The sequence below is a fragment of the Oreochromis aureus genome, linkage group 8, assembly GCF_013358895.1.
Source record: "Oreochromis aureus strain Israel breed Guangdong linkage group 8, ZZ_aureus, whole genome shotgun sequence".
NCBI lineage: Eukaryota > Metazoa > Chordata > Actinopteri > Cichliformes > Cichlidae > Oreochromis > Oreochromis aureus.
The window spans coordinates 11,072,971-11,089,108 of NC_052949.1; the positions used below are offsets into that span (position 1 = coordinate 11,072,971).

The following is a 16,138-nucleotide window of genomic DNA, read 5'->3' on the forward strand; positions in this document are numbered from 1 at the left end:
ATATTTAGGCACTTTGTTAGTAGCAGCCTGTTGCCCAAACACATAATTAGTTCCAGTTTCTTCATCTGAATCTATATAAAATGTCAAAGATAACAGAATTTGACAGCTAAAAATTGTATTTTTTACCAAAAAGGTGATTCTCAAATAGCTACTAGCCAAGAATTTATCTTAGTCATATCTTAGTAAGTGTCCTTAAAAATGAGGGAAACTGGAAAAGTGGAGGACAAAAGAAGAAGTGGCAGAAGTAGCGAAAAGCAGATGGAAAGTTTCTGAAATCCCTAAGAAATAGGAGGAAAAGCAAAGACCTGATACAGAACCTGAGAGATGCATCAGGCCCTTTAGTTGAACCATCTACTGTTCGCTGAGGGCTCATCAGAAATGTTCTCAGTGGATGGCTGGCTGTCAAGAAGCCATTCTTAAGGAAGGGAAACAGGGAGAAAAGGCTGAGGTATGCCAAATTACACCGAAACTGAAGTGAAACATCAGTGGTATTGGGTCTCATGGAGTGATGAATCCAAATGTGAAAATTTTATTCACGTTATTGTTAATATGAGGTCAGGAGAATGGTGAACAGTGAGTATCTATGGTCACCTGTAAAACATGGTGGATGCCACGTCAGTGTCATGGTCTGGGGCTGCTTTTCTGTCAGTGATGTTTGAATCCACAATGCAATAACATCTGGAAACTTCAGACTGGCAACATTTTTCACCATAACAATGATCCCAAACATATTGCCAATGAAGTAACGCAGACCTGGATAGAAAAACACACACTGGAACACTATCAGTCATTGATTGGCATCCCCGGAGCCCAAAACTCAACATTACTGAAGCAGTGTGGGATCATCGGCAAAGAGAAAAGAAAAAAACAGGCAGCAAACATGCAAAGAAAAGCTTTGGTGTGACCTTCAAGTGACCTGGAGAATTATACCCAAAAACTATTATAGAAATTACAAGAAAGCTTTCCAAAGAGAGTTCAGAATAAAGGTGGTCATACAAATATTGCCAAGTTTGTTAAAATTGTACATGCTCTGTTTTTGCCTCATGTACTGTATTTCCATGTATGTTTGCACACATTTCAGTAAGTAGCTCCACTGATTTCCTATTTTCATAACCACCCCTTATATAAATAAAAAAGGGGTGGTTCAAGATGTTTGCACAGTACTTTGCATCCAAACTCAAATATCTGCTCTAGCTATCGTAAATCAAGCCATTTACAAAAGTATTCCTGCATAAAATTGCACACTTTGAATGTTATCAGTCCACTAAATCAAAGTTACTCTGCTTTTTTAGTCACTAAAGTAGGTTGAGAGTCAGTGGAGTCAATGCACTGACAAAAACACTGGAGGATTATGTATGAGATATAAGAGAAAATATACTGTATGCCAATGTTTAAGGTCTGGTTTGGTAGACACATGTAATTAGTGAGTGACTCAGCTAGGTAGCATATTGGCATGGCCATGTTAGCTGCTAGCAGTGACAGAGAGTTAGAAATATGCCAACGTTTAGTTTTATATTTTAAAAGAAAAGTCAAACAAAAAAGTGCTAAATTACTGGCACAGGTGGCAGGACTTAAAAATCCTGTGAGGCCTCTGGCAGCTCTCATGGGTGTCTCCACTTGTAAATGGAGTTGGTATACTTTTCTGTAGGCTCTGGAATACAGATTGAATCTTAACATATGCCAGCAGTAGGCAGAGAATGCCAGACATTAATGAGGTTAAGTTATACACAGCTAAAGTCATCATAATACTCTTAATGATCAACATATATTCTGGCTTTTTTTGTTGTTGTAAAAAACAAAGTCAGATGTATTAACAATACAGGATAATTAAAATAAAAAAGTGGATATTGATAGTTCTGTAACAAGGTTTTCATGGTATGAAACGACATTGTCTAATTACTCTGCATATTTTGATGATTGTGGAGTGCACACTGCTGTAACAATCTCTGCTAATGTGGGTGGCAGTAGTCCAAAAAGGCTTATTTTTTATCATAATGAACTTTTAACCTTTTATCATCAGTTGAGGGTCAGACTAAAGATAGTGCTCCAGGTGAGGCTCGAACTCACAACCTCGGCATTGCTCTGCTGAATACTGTTATATAAGTACCGCGCTCTAACCGATTGCGCCACTGGAGCTTCAGACAAATGAAGTTTCAGTCGTGTCCCTGTCATGAATCTATTCAACTATTTAAGTGAGCTTTTAACATTTCCACTTACAGCACTGGGGTTTTTCCAGTTTTAGATTCAGATATGCGTGGGCTTGTATAAACACTGTTCAAAGGTTAGGATTGCATACTCATTATGGAAAAGGGTCTACTCCCATTAGTAGTTTGAGTTGGGGACTGTGTCCAGGTTATTCAAGCAATTAGAGTTAATTCTGTGCAGTGGAGGAGTCTGTTTCTAGGATTTTCTTGACCACAGCATGGTGATTAGCTCTCCAACTATAACCCGGTATTCAGATTTTGTTGCAAATAGCATATTGTAGAAAACTAATCAAGTCCGTTTGACAAAGCCAGAAAGAGTCGGTTGACTGCACTTTGAAACCCCTGGGTGGTTGCACTATACAATTGCGCCAACCTGCTTAGTCCCGCAGATCGGTCATCACAATTACAAGTGTTTGGTGGCAACTTGTGCCAAGTCATGACTATAAATCAATGACGCATCAGACTAATCAGTTCAGCCTGAATAAGACCAAGCATCCCAATATAGTAATAGTCTCTATACAATCTTGCTATGCAGGGCCTTTAGAGTGTACTTGTAGGTGGCAAGTTACTTTAAGTCTTTGAGCAGTAGATTACTGAACTCAAAACCACTTTACACATTATCCAGTTACAACCTGAGAGCAGTGATTCATTAACAGACTCTGTGCTCAAAAATCAGAATAAAGCAGCCTTTATTGCAGCACATATTTTTAAGACTAAGACATTACATGGATCCACTCCATCTTCAGACCCCGGCCTTGGTCTGGCTGTTGGCCGGCAGTGGCTTGCCCATGTGGATCCCCACTGTGAGGCCACATTCTTTGCTGGCATATTTCTCTTTGACCTCAGGCTTCAGCAGGAAACCCTTCTCCTTGTCAAAGTAGTCCAAGGGAGCAAAGTACACAGGTGCTTCCCCACAGAGGTTTTGCAGTCGTGTGCGCCAGCCCTCCAGCATGGAGCTGCGAGATTCAGGAGAACCAGTAGCAGGATCCCAGAAGATCTGAGGGGCAAAAACCTGGAAGCCGCAGTAGTTCAGGATCCCGTTCTGCACACAGAGAGGAGCAGCTGTTACCACATGACAGATCATTTAATGCTTGGCTCTGTTTATAGTGAGACCTCACCTGCAGTGGCCACAGTGTGACATTGATGTCACCATTGATGCCAGTGTCACTGTACACAGATTCAGGACAGTCAGTGGTGAAGGACAGCATGGCTTTCTTGTCCTGGACAGAGAGCAAGGAGTGAGCAAAGAGGGAGAGGACACAGCCTGAACACACACACATGTTGGTGGAGCTCTCACCTTGAAGATCCCCTCACTGTACCGCTTCTCCTGTGCGTAGGCAGAGCCCAACACCCGATCCATCCACCCCTTCATGATTGCAGGAACAGATGCCCAGTACATGGGGAACTGGGAACACAGGTTTAATGGTCATTTTGATGTGGACAGCCTTCAGCTGACCACAAAGACATTTCCAGTCAGACACTACCTGAAAGATGACAAGGTCTGCCTCCTTGAGCTTCTCCTGCTCTTTTTTGATGTCATCTGCAAGTCTGCCCTCCTCTGATGCCAGTTTGAGCTCCTTCGCATAGCAGAAGTTCTCAGCATCCTTCACTCCACCTGTAAGAAAAATCTAGTGTTTGTATCTGATGAACAAAGTAAAGATGTTTTAATACCTGCAGGATATTTGTATACCAGTGACATCCTCAGTAGTAGCAGCAGCTTTGAACTTCATGGCGTACAGGTCAGACACCTCTACAGTGCAGCCTTGAGCAGTCAGAGCTGCCACAGCAGCATCTTTGGCAGCAGCATTGAAAGAGGCAGGGCTCTCATGGGCATACACAATCAGCACCTTCTTGGCTGCAAAGCCAAGAAGAATAGACAAGACAAAGTGACCATTAGATCAGAAACAGTTCATTAAAGCATTCAAAATAGAAACACCCATCAAAAATACTTACACATTCTGACACAAGTGCTCCGCTGTAACTGATGATGCTCACAAATCACTAGTACTCCGATGGGAAAAGCTGCTACTGGCGCAAAGCTCAGAATCCAGGTTTTATACACCCAGTGGGCTCTGCTTCAACCAGGTGCAGTCAATCAGCAATCAGAGTCATCACTCTGCCAGCTGGAAGTGGGGATTTTCTCTAAGGCCTGTCATCTTCAGATCTTTTTGTCTTTTAACTGCATGGACACCAAGCATGCGTCTCTCTTACAAGATGATTAAAATTAGTTTTTCAATGTCTGTCATTTAAAAGACATGAAAATTAATCATCTTTCAGAGAAACTGATGTCGTCACCATGACATGACTGTTATCTAAGGGTTAATTAATTCCATTAGATGTTGAAACGAGGAGCTAAGCAATTAAACATGGGAATGATCTTTAATTATCTATATACTTTTGCAAAATTAGCACCAAGATAAAAGTGTGTAGCTATTACAGATAATATGAAAGCAGCCGTGAAATATTATTACTAAATCCTTCATGCCTGTAGCTGGAAAAGCAAATTATAACATGTCAAGTTCAATCTGCTACAGATCGCATAGAAAACATAGGTTGAGAAACCATCAAGACAATCGCAACAGTTAACTGTGGTCATTCTTCTCTAGCTGCAGGCTGTGGCGGGAGCATAAGCTGCAGGTTAAAAACCTTTTCAAACAGAACAACGGGGGTGCAACAAAGCGTGCACATGTACACACAGTGAAGTCACTCAAAGAAAGCTGCATGCTCCCACTAACATGATTTATATTCTGAAAACACTCCTCATTCTTCACCACTGTGTCAAATTGCCATATTTTGTGGGGGTATATTATGGCAACCTCACGCAGGCCACAGTGTGCATGAGGCCCCATCTATCACATACAACCCCCCCTCTCGAGAACAACACAAACAGACACATAGAAGCAGAGAGATGGAGTAGGCGGCTGGTAGACAAGGCGGAATGTGAGTGTATAACACCACCAAATGACTCTCTCTGACAATGGACACCATTATCTGGCACTGCGTTGTTTTTCTCTTTTATTGGTCTCAGCATATTCATAATTCAACACATGACATACAGGAAACACTAACATAAACATTCTGAATGAAAGAAGAAATCAAGTGACCCATCGGTCAGCTGAGGCTCTCACCTCAAAGACATGCGGCGGCAATGCCAGTTCTAAAACTCAGAATAAACACACCTTGAGGCCGGATGCGCTGGTGGGCAGCTTTTTGAGGCAATTTGGCGGTACAGCAGGGGGAGAGAGGTTTGAAATCAGTAAAAACGCAAGCGTTAGCTTTAAAGAACAAAAAGCAGAGGATGTTAGCACATAGCAAACAGCTGCTGGCAAAGCCGCATGTATTTTTATGCCTCAAAAAGTTGCCGGGACATCACAGCCTTGAGGGAAATGTGACGGATCCATGCCCTTTTCTGCTGCAAAGGAAGTGCTTTAGTACCCATGTTTGGGATAGGTAGGTAGAACTGGCCATAGAAAGAAGATGAGTTCAATTTACAGTGATGTAATGAGATATACAATATATTATACAGCGGTTAATGTGGGAGGTTTATGTTTGATGTAAGCTGGCTCTCTGCCTTGTTATACTTCAAGGAGATTCATCATGAGCAACATAGTTTCTTGGGTAGAATTATACACATTTCTTGTTTTTATTGTTGTTTTTAAGAGGGCCTGTTATGCATTTTCTTATGTTCTGACATATATATATATATATATATAGAGAGAGAGAGAGAGAGATTACAACTTTCATGACCATATTAAAGAGGATCTGTTCTATTCATTTGTAGTCTGTATTTCTATTCCTGGGCACTACTAAAGTACCTTTTAATGAAAACAGCTCAAAATAATCCTTATTTATATTTATTTGATCCTTTCCGCAGCCCTTGCTCCATCCTCTGAGTGAAACAAGTTGTTTTAACTGTGTCGCCACTCCATGTAAGCTATCTTATTCTAATTGGACACCCCTCGTAAACAGAAGGTTTGAACTACAGGTGGGCGGGACTTCTGTTGTCACAGTAAGAGTAGGAAAAACTGTGTGAAACTGAGCATTTGGCTCACAGGTGTTACTTATTAAACTTTGGCCATGTTTAATATCAGCAACACTGATCATAAACATGCCAAAAGTGTGTGTGTATGAAACAAAAGCTTATGCTTGAGACAGTTTTTTTCCATTCTTAACTCTGAATTCCTTTTAGGATGCTCTGTTTGCAAGAAGCAGCCAATCAGTTAGAAGTTGGCTTGAGCAGGAGAGGAGATAAAAATGCTTTACTTTGCTTGTGATAATCTGCACCAAACCCCAGCATAAGATATACAAGGCTTATTTTGAGCCTGAGTGAATGAGGCAAAACCACTTCAGTATAGTCCAAGAATAGAAATATGGAGCCAGAAACAGACCCCACTTAAATACCTCATCTCTCTTCAACACTGATTCCAGCTCATTTATTTAGATTTCAAGAGGTGTGTGAATGACTGAAACTAAAACACAGTTTGTAGCAGTCGTGTCTTAAATGACCAATCTCAGTGTAGTGCATTTTCTTTTTTAATGTTAACAGTGGACTTGTGTCTTGATACCCATATTAAAAGAACGCCATTCCCCCTTAAATGCAGCGCTACCCCTTCCCCATACTAATTCAAGCCCCCATGCCCCCACCCATAACTTTATACAAACTGATAAAACTTCACGAAAATTCACCATCAACACAAAGGTCACACAAAGTCCTGTGGTTACGTCCATCCTGTAAAAACTAAGAACAGCGGACATCAACATCCGCTCGGACCACTCCCTCATGTGTTGGTTGATAGGGTCACATACATACACGCACGCTCTCTACGTGCACCCAGATACAGTATATATATATACAAATGTAATCCCCAGGGGAGTAAAGACAGGCAGCACTTGCAGTCAGGTCAGGCTTATGTTTCTATTGCATCGCAGCTCATCGCATCCTTCTGTTGCCAAACAGTTAGACAGCTTGTTTAAGTGTTGTCAGGGGTACAATGGTATTTTTAGGACTAAAAGTAAAGGGGGGGGGTTGAGGATTTAATGGCAGAACAGGTGGTGAGAATTCATTAGTGTGTACGCAGAAGTGCAGGTGGAGTGGAGGTCGGAGAGTCCATATCCGATCAATCGTGGATAACAATGGGGCCTCGCATTCTCAGGCTGGGGTGAGGGTGTGGAGGGGCGAGGACAAGCCCCTGCGGTGGACCCTGGGACGCCCTGCGCAGGGTGATTTGCTCACAAGGTTGCCGGCAAGCGTGCCTCAGCTGGGAGCGCGACAGCATCCGTCGAGCCCGCCTAGATGGATGGAGACAACATGGGACAAGATGAGTGAAGAAGAAACACGGATGCAGAGATAAATAGCATTAATAAAACTAAAAGGATGTTCCTGATCTTAGGCGTTTGGTCCTTGTTTTATGCTTCTTCTCTGCCATATTTCAGGGGCTTATATTATGCTTTTCATTCAACTCCAGGTCTGAAGCCAACTTGTTGGCGCCTCAGTTCTACAAAAAACTGACTTCATAGTTGGTTAGTCTGGTTAGTCTGGTTACCATAAACTCATGTGTTAAAATGCACAACTTTGCAGCTGAAATTAACATGTTTACACCAGGGCAGTAGTTCAACTATGCTTGTAGGATTTTGACAATTTTTTAATGCAGTAATCTGAAAAAATGGCATACAGTGCAGTTTGTGCTCAACATCAGGCTGGCTATGTCCATACTATATATTCATCTTTTATTTTTACAACCTTTTCTAACAATCGGCACTACTGACTTTGCAAATTCAGATTAATAATACAAAGATTTGGTAAATTTTATAGGTAAGACTTTATCGATCCCCTAGGAAATTCCCTAGCAAGCCTCGCAGCTGCAATGTCAGCAGTTATAACCCATTAGTATACATGATTCGGAAATGGTATTATAAGTAAATGTACCTTTGGTACTGTAACTGTATTTCACTGCTTAAAAATGCAAATATCAGCAGCTAATCCAACTATTGCCTCGAGGGTCAGGGAAACGATAATTCACTCAACTCAACATGAGTCAAAAGTCCTTAAATAAACTGAACAAAACAAACAACAACAACAAAAATGTTTTTACTAATACTTTAGCACGGACTGACTGATTGTATGTTAACAAGCAGATGAGTAGGTGTACTTAATAAAGTGGCTTCTGAATGTATTTCTTAGCCTGCAAATAATGCTTGTCTGAGACCATTACTCATGTTGACTGCATCAACACATAGAGCCCAAATATACAAATGATGAAACTGACTTCATGAGACAGCTTATTTATCACCGTGGGTTTATATGCAGCTTGACATACTGGGCTACTGGTTGTTAATCATCTGGTTGTTTGGTTGGAAAAAATGTAATCATCAGTCAACATCTGATTCTGGTTTTAGCAGTGTCTCTTAAATATGACCAAGAAAATGGCTTCTGATTTCTCTGATCAGCGCAACTTAAGTAGAAAAGTGCAAACAGCCAGAGAACGGCCAGTTCAAGACAAGAAGATGAAAAATCTCATAAAGAAAGAAAGCTGTGAAGTTTAGGGTAGTTTGAATGATTTAATATGAGCACAGTTCAGCTGGAGGGCAATACATTGCGGATCCAGGCTGTTGAGAAGGTAATTAGATACAACTAGATTCTTCTCATCTCGAGAGATTTACTATAGGAGAGTGCAGCGTGTTCCGAGCACCAGAACAAATACATGTGTCTGTTATGAAGTAATAGAGGAGAACATTTTTGCAGGATTTTCTGGCACGTAGAGGGCTTTGTGGGTAATTTCCAGACTGCAGTGGGCTTTGCGGCGTGACAGGAAAGCACTTTTTACAACCCACAGGCACTAAAGAATCCCAGATTCTTGGGACACACTCACAAGTCTTGGACGGAGCGCTAATTGAATTCAAATGGAGACAAATGCAAGGTGCATAACCACAATGTATAGGTGATTATTCATGGTTCCCTTAGAGCAGACTGAGACTTAATGCACAGCAAAGCTCTTTGTGCAATCTCATTTTCTTCCCCTTTCCTATTGCTGTAAATGTTGTTTCTCGTATTGTGAACGCAAAACACACCGGCTGCCTCCAAATCCCCGCTGCGCTGCACAACTATAATGTGCCGAACCACAGGGATCTCCTGCCGAGCGGATTACAGTACATTATGTGCCAGTACATCCAACAACACGAAATGTGTCTGAATGTGCATGTAAGAGTCTCCACACAAATCTCTCAAGTACCGTATTCCCTGACACTGAGCATCGCATGCATGTGCTATGGCTCAAAGTTAGAGGACACGCAGTTAAAACACGGGAGGAAAACAGAACGGATTTATCTCTGCTGGTTGTCTGTTCATCTGGTTGTTGGGAGGAAGAAAGCAAACATGTAAATCTATCCTCAAACATATCAGCCTGTCTCATTTATATTCTGTTTTGCTCTGCTTCTGTATCCTAATGTTCCCCATTTCTGACGCTTTGCTATAGACAGTCATTCGATATATGATATTATAACACTGTTAATACTCAGGCATTGTTAAGCACTTTAAGCACCATTTCGCTGTTTTAGCTGTGAAGCTTGTGTATCCATTTTATTTGCAGTTTGATTGCTTAGTTCAGAAGTTCAGAGCCTCTCCAAAGGCAAAGCCATAAAATCTGAAGGATAATGTGACAAATTTGGGGGAGAAATGAGACGCGCTCATTTTCCAGCTCCATATTTAGTGCTTTGAGTGCTCCGGAAGAGTAGAAAAGCGCAATATAAGAATCAGTCCATTTACCATTTGCCACTTATTTTTAATCATGGATTCTACTATAGTAGCTCATCATGATTCACAGTTCAAAGTAAGCCCCTTAGTTTTAGCTTTTCTATCCTTAATCCAGTTTTCTTCTGACTGGCTGCAAAAGATTTAATCACCAGTTGGGTGGGGCTTCCTTGCCTCGGATGACCAATCTAGGGATAACCAATTTATCTAAGACATCATGAAGACCAAAGCCCTAGCCTTTGGTTCTCAAGGATTACCTTTACATACACTTATTATTTAAAACATTAGCCATGCTAATGTAGAGCTCCACCATTGTAGTATAACTTGGTTGTTGAGTGTTTATCCAAGTTACATTCTATGTAAACCCTAGATATGGTTGTGTGGGAAAATCTCTGTGAAACTGAAGTTTTGGAAAAATCCAGATCAGCCGATCTGGCACAAGAGCCGGACCACATTCAAAGTCACTTGAATCCCATTTCTTCCTAATTCTCATGCTCGATTTGAACTTCAGAAAGTTGTGCAGCGTGTGCCTGAAGTTACTGTCATGCGACTGGCTGATTAGAGATTTACAAGCGGTTAAACGGGTGTATCTAAAAAAGTATTTGGTAAGGATATATGAGAGAAAATAAGGAAAACATATTAGGTCTAATTTATAGCAATTTCTTTTTGCAAACATCTGATTTTTGTGATATCTTGGGATTGTCTTACAATTTCAGGAATTAAACCAACTGCCATTCATTTACTCACCAAAATGCAATGGGGTTTTTTTTCCAATTAAATAAGGAAAAAAAGGCACTGGAGTGCTATTTTTTATCAGCAATGAAAGAAATGAGGAACAGTGGTGTAATAGTTTCGTATTTACTGGTTATTTATGGAATGTAGTCACCTCAAGGGAGGAAAACATTAAAAGGTAGTAAAAGTGGGCAGGAACCACTGAATATGTTCTTTATACCTGGTTTGTACTTTGAGTGTAAATCGTAATCTACATGTGAACAAAATACTTTAACATACAGTCTTTACATGAAAGCCATGAAAGATTGCTAAAGATTATTATAGTTCCCAGAGGATGTTCTCGCTTACTTTCTTTAACTTTCTTTAAGTAGACTTCAGGAATAGTTCTCCGGGCTACATGAACGACACTCTTTGGATGTTGGCTGCCTTTTGTTCCATTTACTGTTGATTTCATGCACCTCTGCCTCAATAATGCTGAGGTCCAGGCCCTGGGGGCGCCAGTCTTTGACTGATGGTGTTCCATTCTCTGTTTTTCTATCCAGGTATGTTTTTATTGCACTGGCAGTGATTTTGGAATCATTGTCCTGCTGAAAAATTAAGCCATGCCAAGCAGATCCTTTCCAGATGGTATTGCACGGTGGATGAAAATCCGACGGTACAATGCCATCAAGTTTGACAAGATGCCCAACACCACTGGCAGAAATGCAGCCCTAAACCATGACAAAGCCTCCAGCATGTTTTACAAATAGCTGTAGACACTCCATCTTTTACTTTTCTCCTGACCTCCTCTAAACATAATGATGGCAATTCAAATAAAAAGTCTTTAATATGGATTGATCACTCTGTAAGACCTGCTGCCACTGATTTTCAGTCCAGTTCTTGTGTGATTTGGCAAACCTCAGCCTTTTCACTTTCACTTCCTTAAGAACGACTTCTTGACAGCCCCCATTCTCATGAGACCATTTCTGATGAGGCTTCAGATGGATCAAGTAAAGGATCAGATACATCTCTCAGGTCCTGTGACAGGTCTTAACTGGACTTTTTTTTTCCTATTAAGGATTTAGCCTTAAGATGCTATTCATCTGTTGCAGATAGTTTGTTTTGGGGGCTTTTTAGGCCTGTCACTTGTCAAGTTTCCTCAAAACAAAAAAACAAAAAAGGAGAAGAGAAGAGTGGCTAAAGACTATTGAACAATACACAATATTTTTTAAAGTTTAAAAAAAAAATCATATCTCTTGCATTTTCCTGTTCATAGTTTCACATTTTTTATTGCCTAACTAGTAGAATTGTTTTAATGACGCTCCACTGCGTCACCTAAAATGAAACACATTAATTTGTCATCTCTACTTTCATTTCTATTTCTCTCTCTCCCATCCCCGAATGAGTGGGAGACATCTCCAACTTGTCTATACTCTGTGTTTTCATCATACTCAGAGAGAAGGAGAAGCAAAGAAAGGGAGTTGATGAAATCTCTGATCATTTCTCATTAGCACCAACCTTTCAGGGCACATGTATTAATGCATTTTGTTCAGAAAGGCATTAATTGTCTCTACTAGGAGACAATTAAACAAAGGGTGCAGAATTCAGATCGATGCTGTCGCACTGACACGGCCATGTTGATCTTGGTGGTAACTGAGTGATTCATGCAAGTGCAGCCATGGTTAATGTGGTAATGATATTTCCACTCAGGGCACAACGGTGCCAGGCTCCATCTGCACCAGTTAGCCTCCTCTAATTTTAGCCCCAGCGGTCCGAGGGCGGCTGTGAGAGCCGAGCGCTATGGCTCATTTAGACACAGGCTTAATGGAGGAACATCTTTCTCTTGCACATGGGAACACACACACATACGTGCATGAGTCCATGCGGGAATGTGCATGTGTACATTTAAAGAAAAAGTAAATGGATGTATATTCAGTCACATAAAAAAGTATATTAATGGCTAAAGCAAAAAGAAACAGACCATGAAGGTGAATACACTCGAATGAAGAGGCTTTTTGTTAAAAATGTATACCTGTATTCAAAGCTTTAAAAACATTTGTTTATAATGCAAAAAAACCAACAGCAACAAAATCAATGGCAGGCTGTTCCAGCTGAAAAGCTGGAGGATGATGAAACAGCATGTTTTGAACAGCTGTTTATGGCACAGTTAATCGCATTTATTAAATTTTTATTAAATTACCTGAATGCACCATGAAATCTTACATTTCAGCTGGACTTTGATTAAATCTTCAGAAGGTATACCATCTTTTCACCCGTGCCTTCAAAGACATGCTTGTGCTTATGAGAAGATTCATCATAAGTGAGATATAATATTCAGGTTCCCCTTGGGAACCTGAATGTCAGCACCACCTAACCCTCAGACCCACAGGGCTAATGTAGCTAAAAGGTAACTGAACTGAATCAGACAGCAGTAAATAAATAACCAGAAATCTGACTGAGACAAATCCTTAAGCGCCTTGAGGCAACTATTGTTGTGACTTGGCTCTATATAAATAAAATTTAATTGAATTCACAGTGAAGCACAAGATTAATGTCTATATCGGAAAAAATGCATCCACATCCTTGACTGAATCCAAGTATGGAACTAGTGTCAAGGGTTTGAACTGGAATTGTTGTTCTCTGTTTGCTTCTTTGTTCTCTTTACTGTTAGTTTTGATTTTCAGTGTCTTCAGTTCCAGATAAATGTTAGCTCTAGTTTGTTTGTGTCTGCGTTTCACTGTTTCCAGTTAAAAACTATTTAATTTTTTTTAGTTATCAGGCTATTATGTCGTCCATCTTTGCTCTTTAGCTCTACTTCCCTTCCTCATTGTCAGTGATTGTCCTCTGCTGTGCGATTCACCTTCACTTGTGTTTCATTACCACACTGTGTTCATGGGGTAATCCCCTGATTAGCCCATGTGTATATAAAATAGTCCAATTCTTCTCCATAGTCTCTGTTTACTTAACTGCATGTTCTCTTGTGGTGTCTGGATAACATCTGTTTAACATTTGGGCTTTTATCAGTGAATATACAGCTTGTTGTTAATTGGTCTGTTGCACTTTGGTTGTTATGTACTGCACACTCCCCACAGTCTGCAAATTTTAACAAACTGTGAAAGGGGCCAAATTTAGATATAGTAAGCCTAAAACCACAAACCAAGTATGAAATTTGTACTATTTATAGATCCGTTAATTTTCTTCCACGTATCTAATTTGAAGGAAGGGTGTTGAGTCTATCTCAGTGGCCATAGGGAAAGAAGCGGGGTAGACCCTGGACAGAATCACTAATTAACCTAAAGCCTTTGGACTGTGGGAGGAAGCCACAGTACCCCGAGAGAAACCACGCAGACACAGGGAGAACATCTGCACAGAAAGGACCTTCAAATCCAGGACCTTCATGCTGTGAGGCAACAGTGCTAACAATCACACCACTGTGCTGCCCAAGCTTCTTACTGATTTAAAATCCTTTAAAGTTGTCAAAACCCCTTAAATCCCCCCAAAAATAGTACAATATGACATGAGTGTGTAAATCAGTTTCTTCCAGGAGAAAATTTTCCATCCAGTTGGTCAAAACAGTGTTGAATGATGCGCTGATGTGTTTGCACTCTTAGGGCATTGTGTTGTATCCTTTTGAGCTGATGTGCATTGTGCATCTGTCTCAAGGTCACCATGAGACAAAAATAACTCGCTGTCCATTTCTGTCCCAGCCTATTTCCTCTCATCTGCTTTCGCTCAGCTCTCAGCATCTTCCTTCAGACACACACACACACACACACACAACGAGCCTATCAGAATTCAAGAAAGGGTCACCTTTGCTTACCTGGTCTCCCGTGTGACAAGGAAGAAGCTGTCATCGGGAGCGTCAATCCAATTGGGGCGCCTCTTGCGAATCATCACTCCTCCCCTGGTATTTCCACCGCTGCTGTTGCGGCCGTTATGCTGCAAAACATACATCCGAACGTTACAAAGAGCAGCCGATGCAGCTGTAGACAAAGTGTCAGGCAAATAGAAAATAAGCCTACCATGAGAGGGCCACCTGTTGTACCTGGGTTCTCTGCAAAAACAAACCCACAGCAGTGAGAGAAAGAGGCAAAGTACACATGAGGGAATCTGCCAGTTGCGAGTAGTATTGATTGGTTTTATTTCTTGTCCTAGTTACAAGTTGTGCAACAAATGACTGTGTTTCAATTTCAGTAAAAAAAAGTGAAGTTACCAATAAAAAACAAAGTGTCAAACTGAAGTTGAACCATCCAAATTATCCAAATGACCCCCATCTGCTGATTCGTTTTCATTAGAATTAGTTGTCATTCTCTCCAACGAGCTAGTTTAGATAAGAAATGGCAGAAAAGGTTATCAACTCCAGATGTATTCCTACTAATTGGATTTTTTATTAAGCATAAGGATAACAAAACATTGGATATCAACACTATTTATTCCCCAGACTTAATTCACATTATGAGTAACTTTAAAAAAAAAAAAAAAAAAAAAGATGCATTTTCTTTTTTCTTTTGAATGTGGGGGGCTTTAAACAGAATGGACTTTCTGCTTTTGAGCAGGATTAAGTTAAGCAAATCTGAAAATAATTACCTTTGTGGGATTAAATCAGATCTTTTTCTTTTTACTGATTAATAAGAGTCTGTGATGTACCTGTGCGCCTGTCTGGGTCAGCCCTGCTGTGGTGATGATAGCTGCGTTTTCCCAGCATGCCGTGAGGCCCGTGTGGTAGAGAGGAGAGGAGGCGTCGAGGGGGAGGCGTCTGAAGGCCCGGGGTGCGGTGGGAGCGAGGGGCGTGGGTTGCTGGACGCGACTCTGGAAAAGACACACCGGAGGTGCATGAAGTGGCTCCTATAGACCATCCGAGTCATTTCTGCTCATGTTTTATTGGCTTAATGGGTTAGACTCCTACTGCTCAAACACCGTGTGTGTTCATTTACCTAGAAACTGCAGAACACTGGTCAGAGTGCTCCTTTGGGCGGCTCTGGTTTTAGGTAGGCGAGTCCCCTGCCCTTCCGACACCCTTAACATGTCTAAACCAAACACACATACACAGAAATTTGTGTCAATCCCCTCTTCTCCCTGTATTTAAATAATAAAAAACAACCCTATTTATCCGTTTATCAACATGAACATCTCATGCAGATGAAAATGGTCTCTTCTCAGGTACATGATTATGGATAAAGACCACAAGATGCAGGATTTGATGCAAAGGAGCAAATGACTGAGGTATTTTGCAGCGACTTGCTCTAAGGGAGGAGAAATCTCCCCGCCTCTCACATGCGCATACAGATGTCAGCACATGCTTACATGCATGAAAACATATCGTAGACACACATACATTCAATTATGAAGACGGCATGACAGCAGGCACTGGAGGTTGAGTCCATGCTGAGGAGTGGGGGAGGCGGGGGTGCCGCTGTGCTTCCTCTGAGTGTGGTGGAGTTGATGGACAGAGAACACGGACACATGAAGCACAAGG

General features: G+C 41.1%; 2 protein-coding genes and 1 non-coding gene across 3 annotated transcripts; all 3 read right to left on the reverse strand.

The window, feature by feature from the left end:
- Positions 1–2,042: 2,042 nt before the first annotated feature.
- On the reverse strand, positions 2,043–2,136 carry trnai-uau. The gene is made up of 2 exons: positions 2,099–2,136; positions 2,043–2,078 (listed from the first exon to the last, which is right to left on the reverse strand). It is a non-coding gene; the product is annotated as a tRNA-Ile (tRNA).
- Positions 2,137–2,876: 740 nt separating this feature from the next.
- On the reverse strand, positions 2,877–4,308 carry LOC116328822 (NAD(P)H dehydrogenase [quinone] 1-like). The gene is made up of 6 exons (XM_039616649.1): positions 4,158–4,308; positions 3,895–4,059; positions 3,689–3,819; positions 3,502–3,609; positions 3,323–3,424; positions 2,877–3,246 (listed from the first exon to the last, which is right to left on the reverse strand). Exons 1-6 carry the CDS (start codon positions 4,159–4,161, stop codon positions 2,947–2,949), a joined length of 810 nt encoding a protein of 269 aa, XP_039472583.1. The 5' UTR covers positions 4,162–4,308; the 3' UTR covers positions 2,877–2,946.
- A 900-nt stretch (positions 4,309–5,208) lies between these two features.
- On the reverse strand, positions 5,209–16,025 carry LOC116328795 (metastasis-associated protein MTA1-like). Its single transcript, XM_031750675.2, has 6 exons — positions 15,998–16,025; positions 15,597–15,689; positions 15,310–15,471; positions 14,685–14,716; positions 14,483–14,601; positions 5,209–7,493 (listed from the first exon to the last, which is right to left on the reverse strand). Exons 2-6 carry the CDS (start codon positions 15,685–15,687, stop codon positions 7,322–7,324), a joined length of 576 nt encoding a protein of 191 aa, XP_031606535.1. The 5' UTR covers positions 15,688–15,689; positions 15,998–16,025; the 3' UTR covers positions 5,209–7,321.
- Positions 16,026–16,138: the final 113 nt, after the last annotated feature.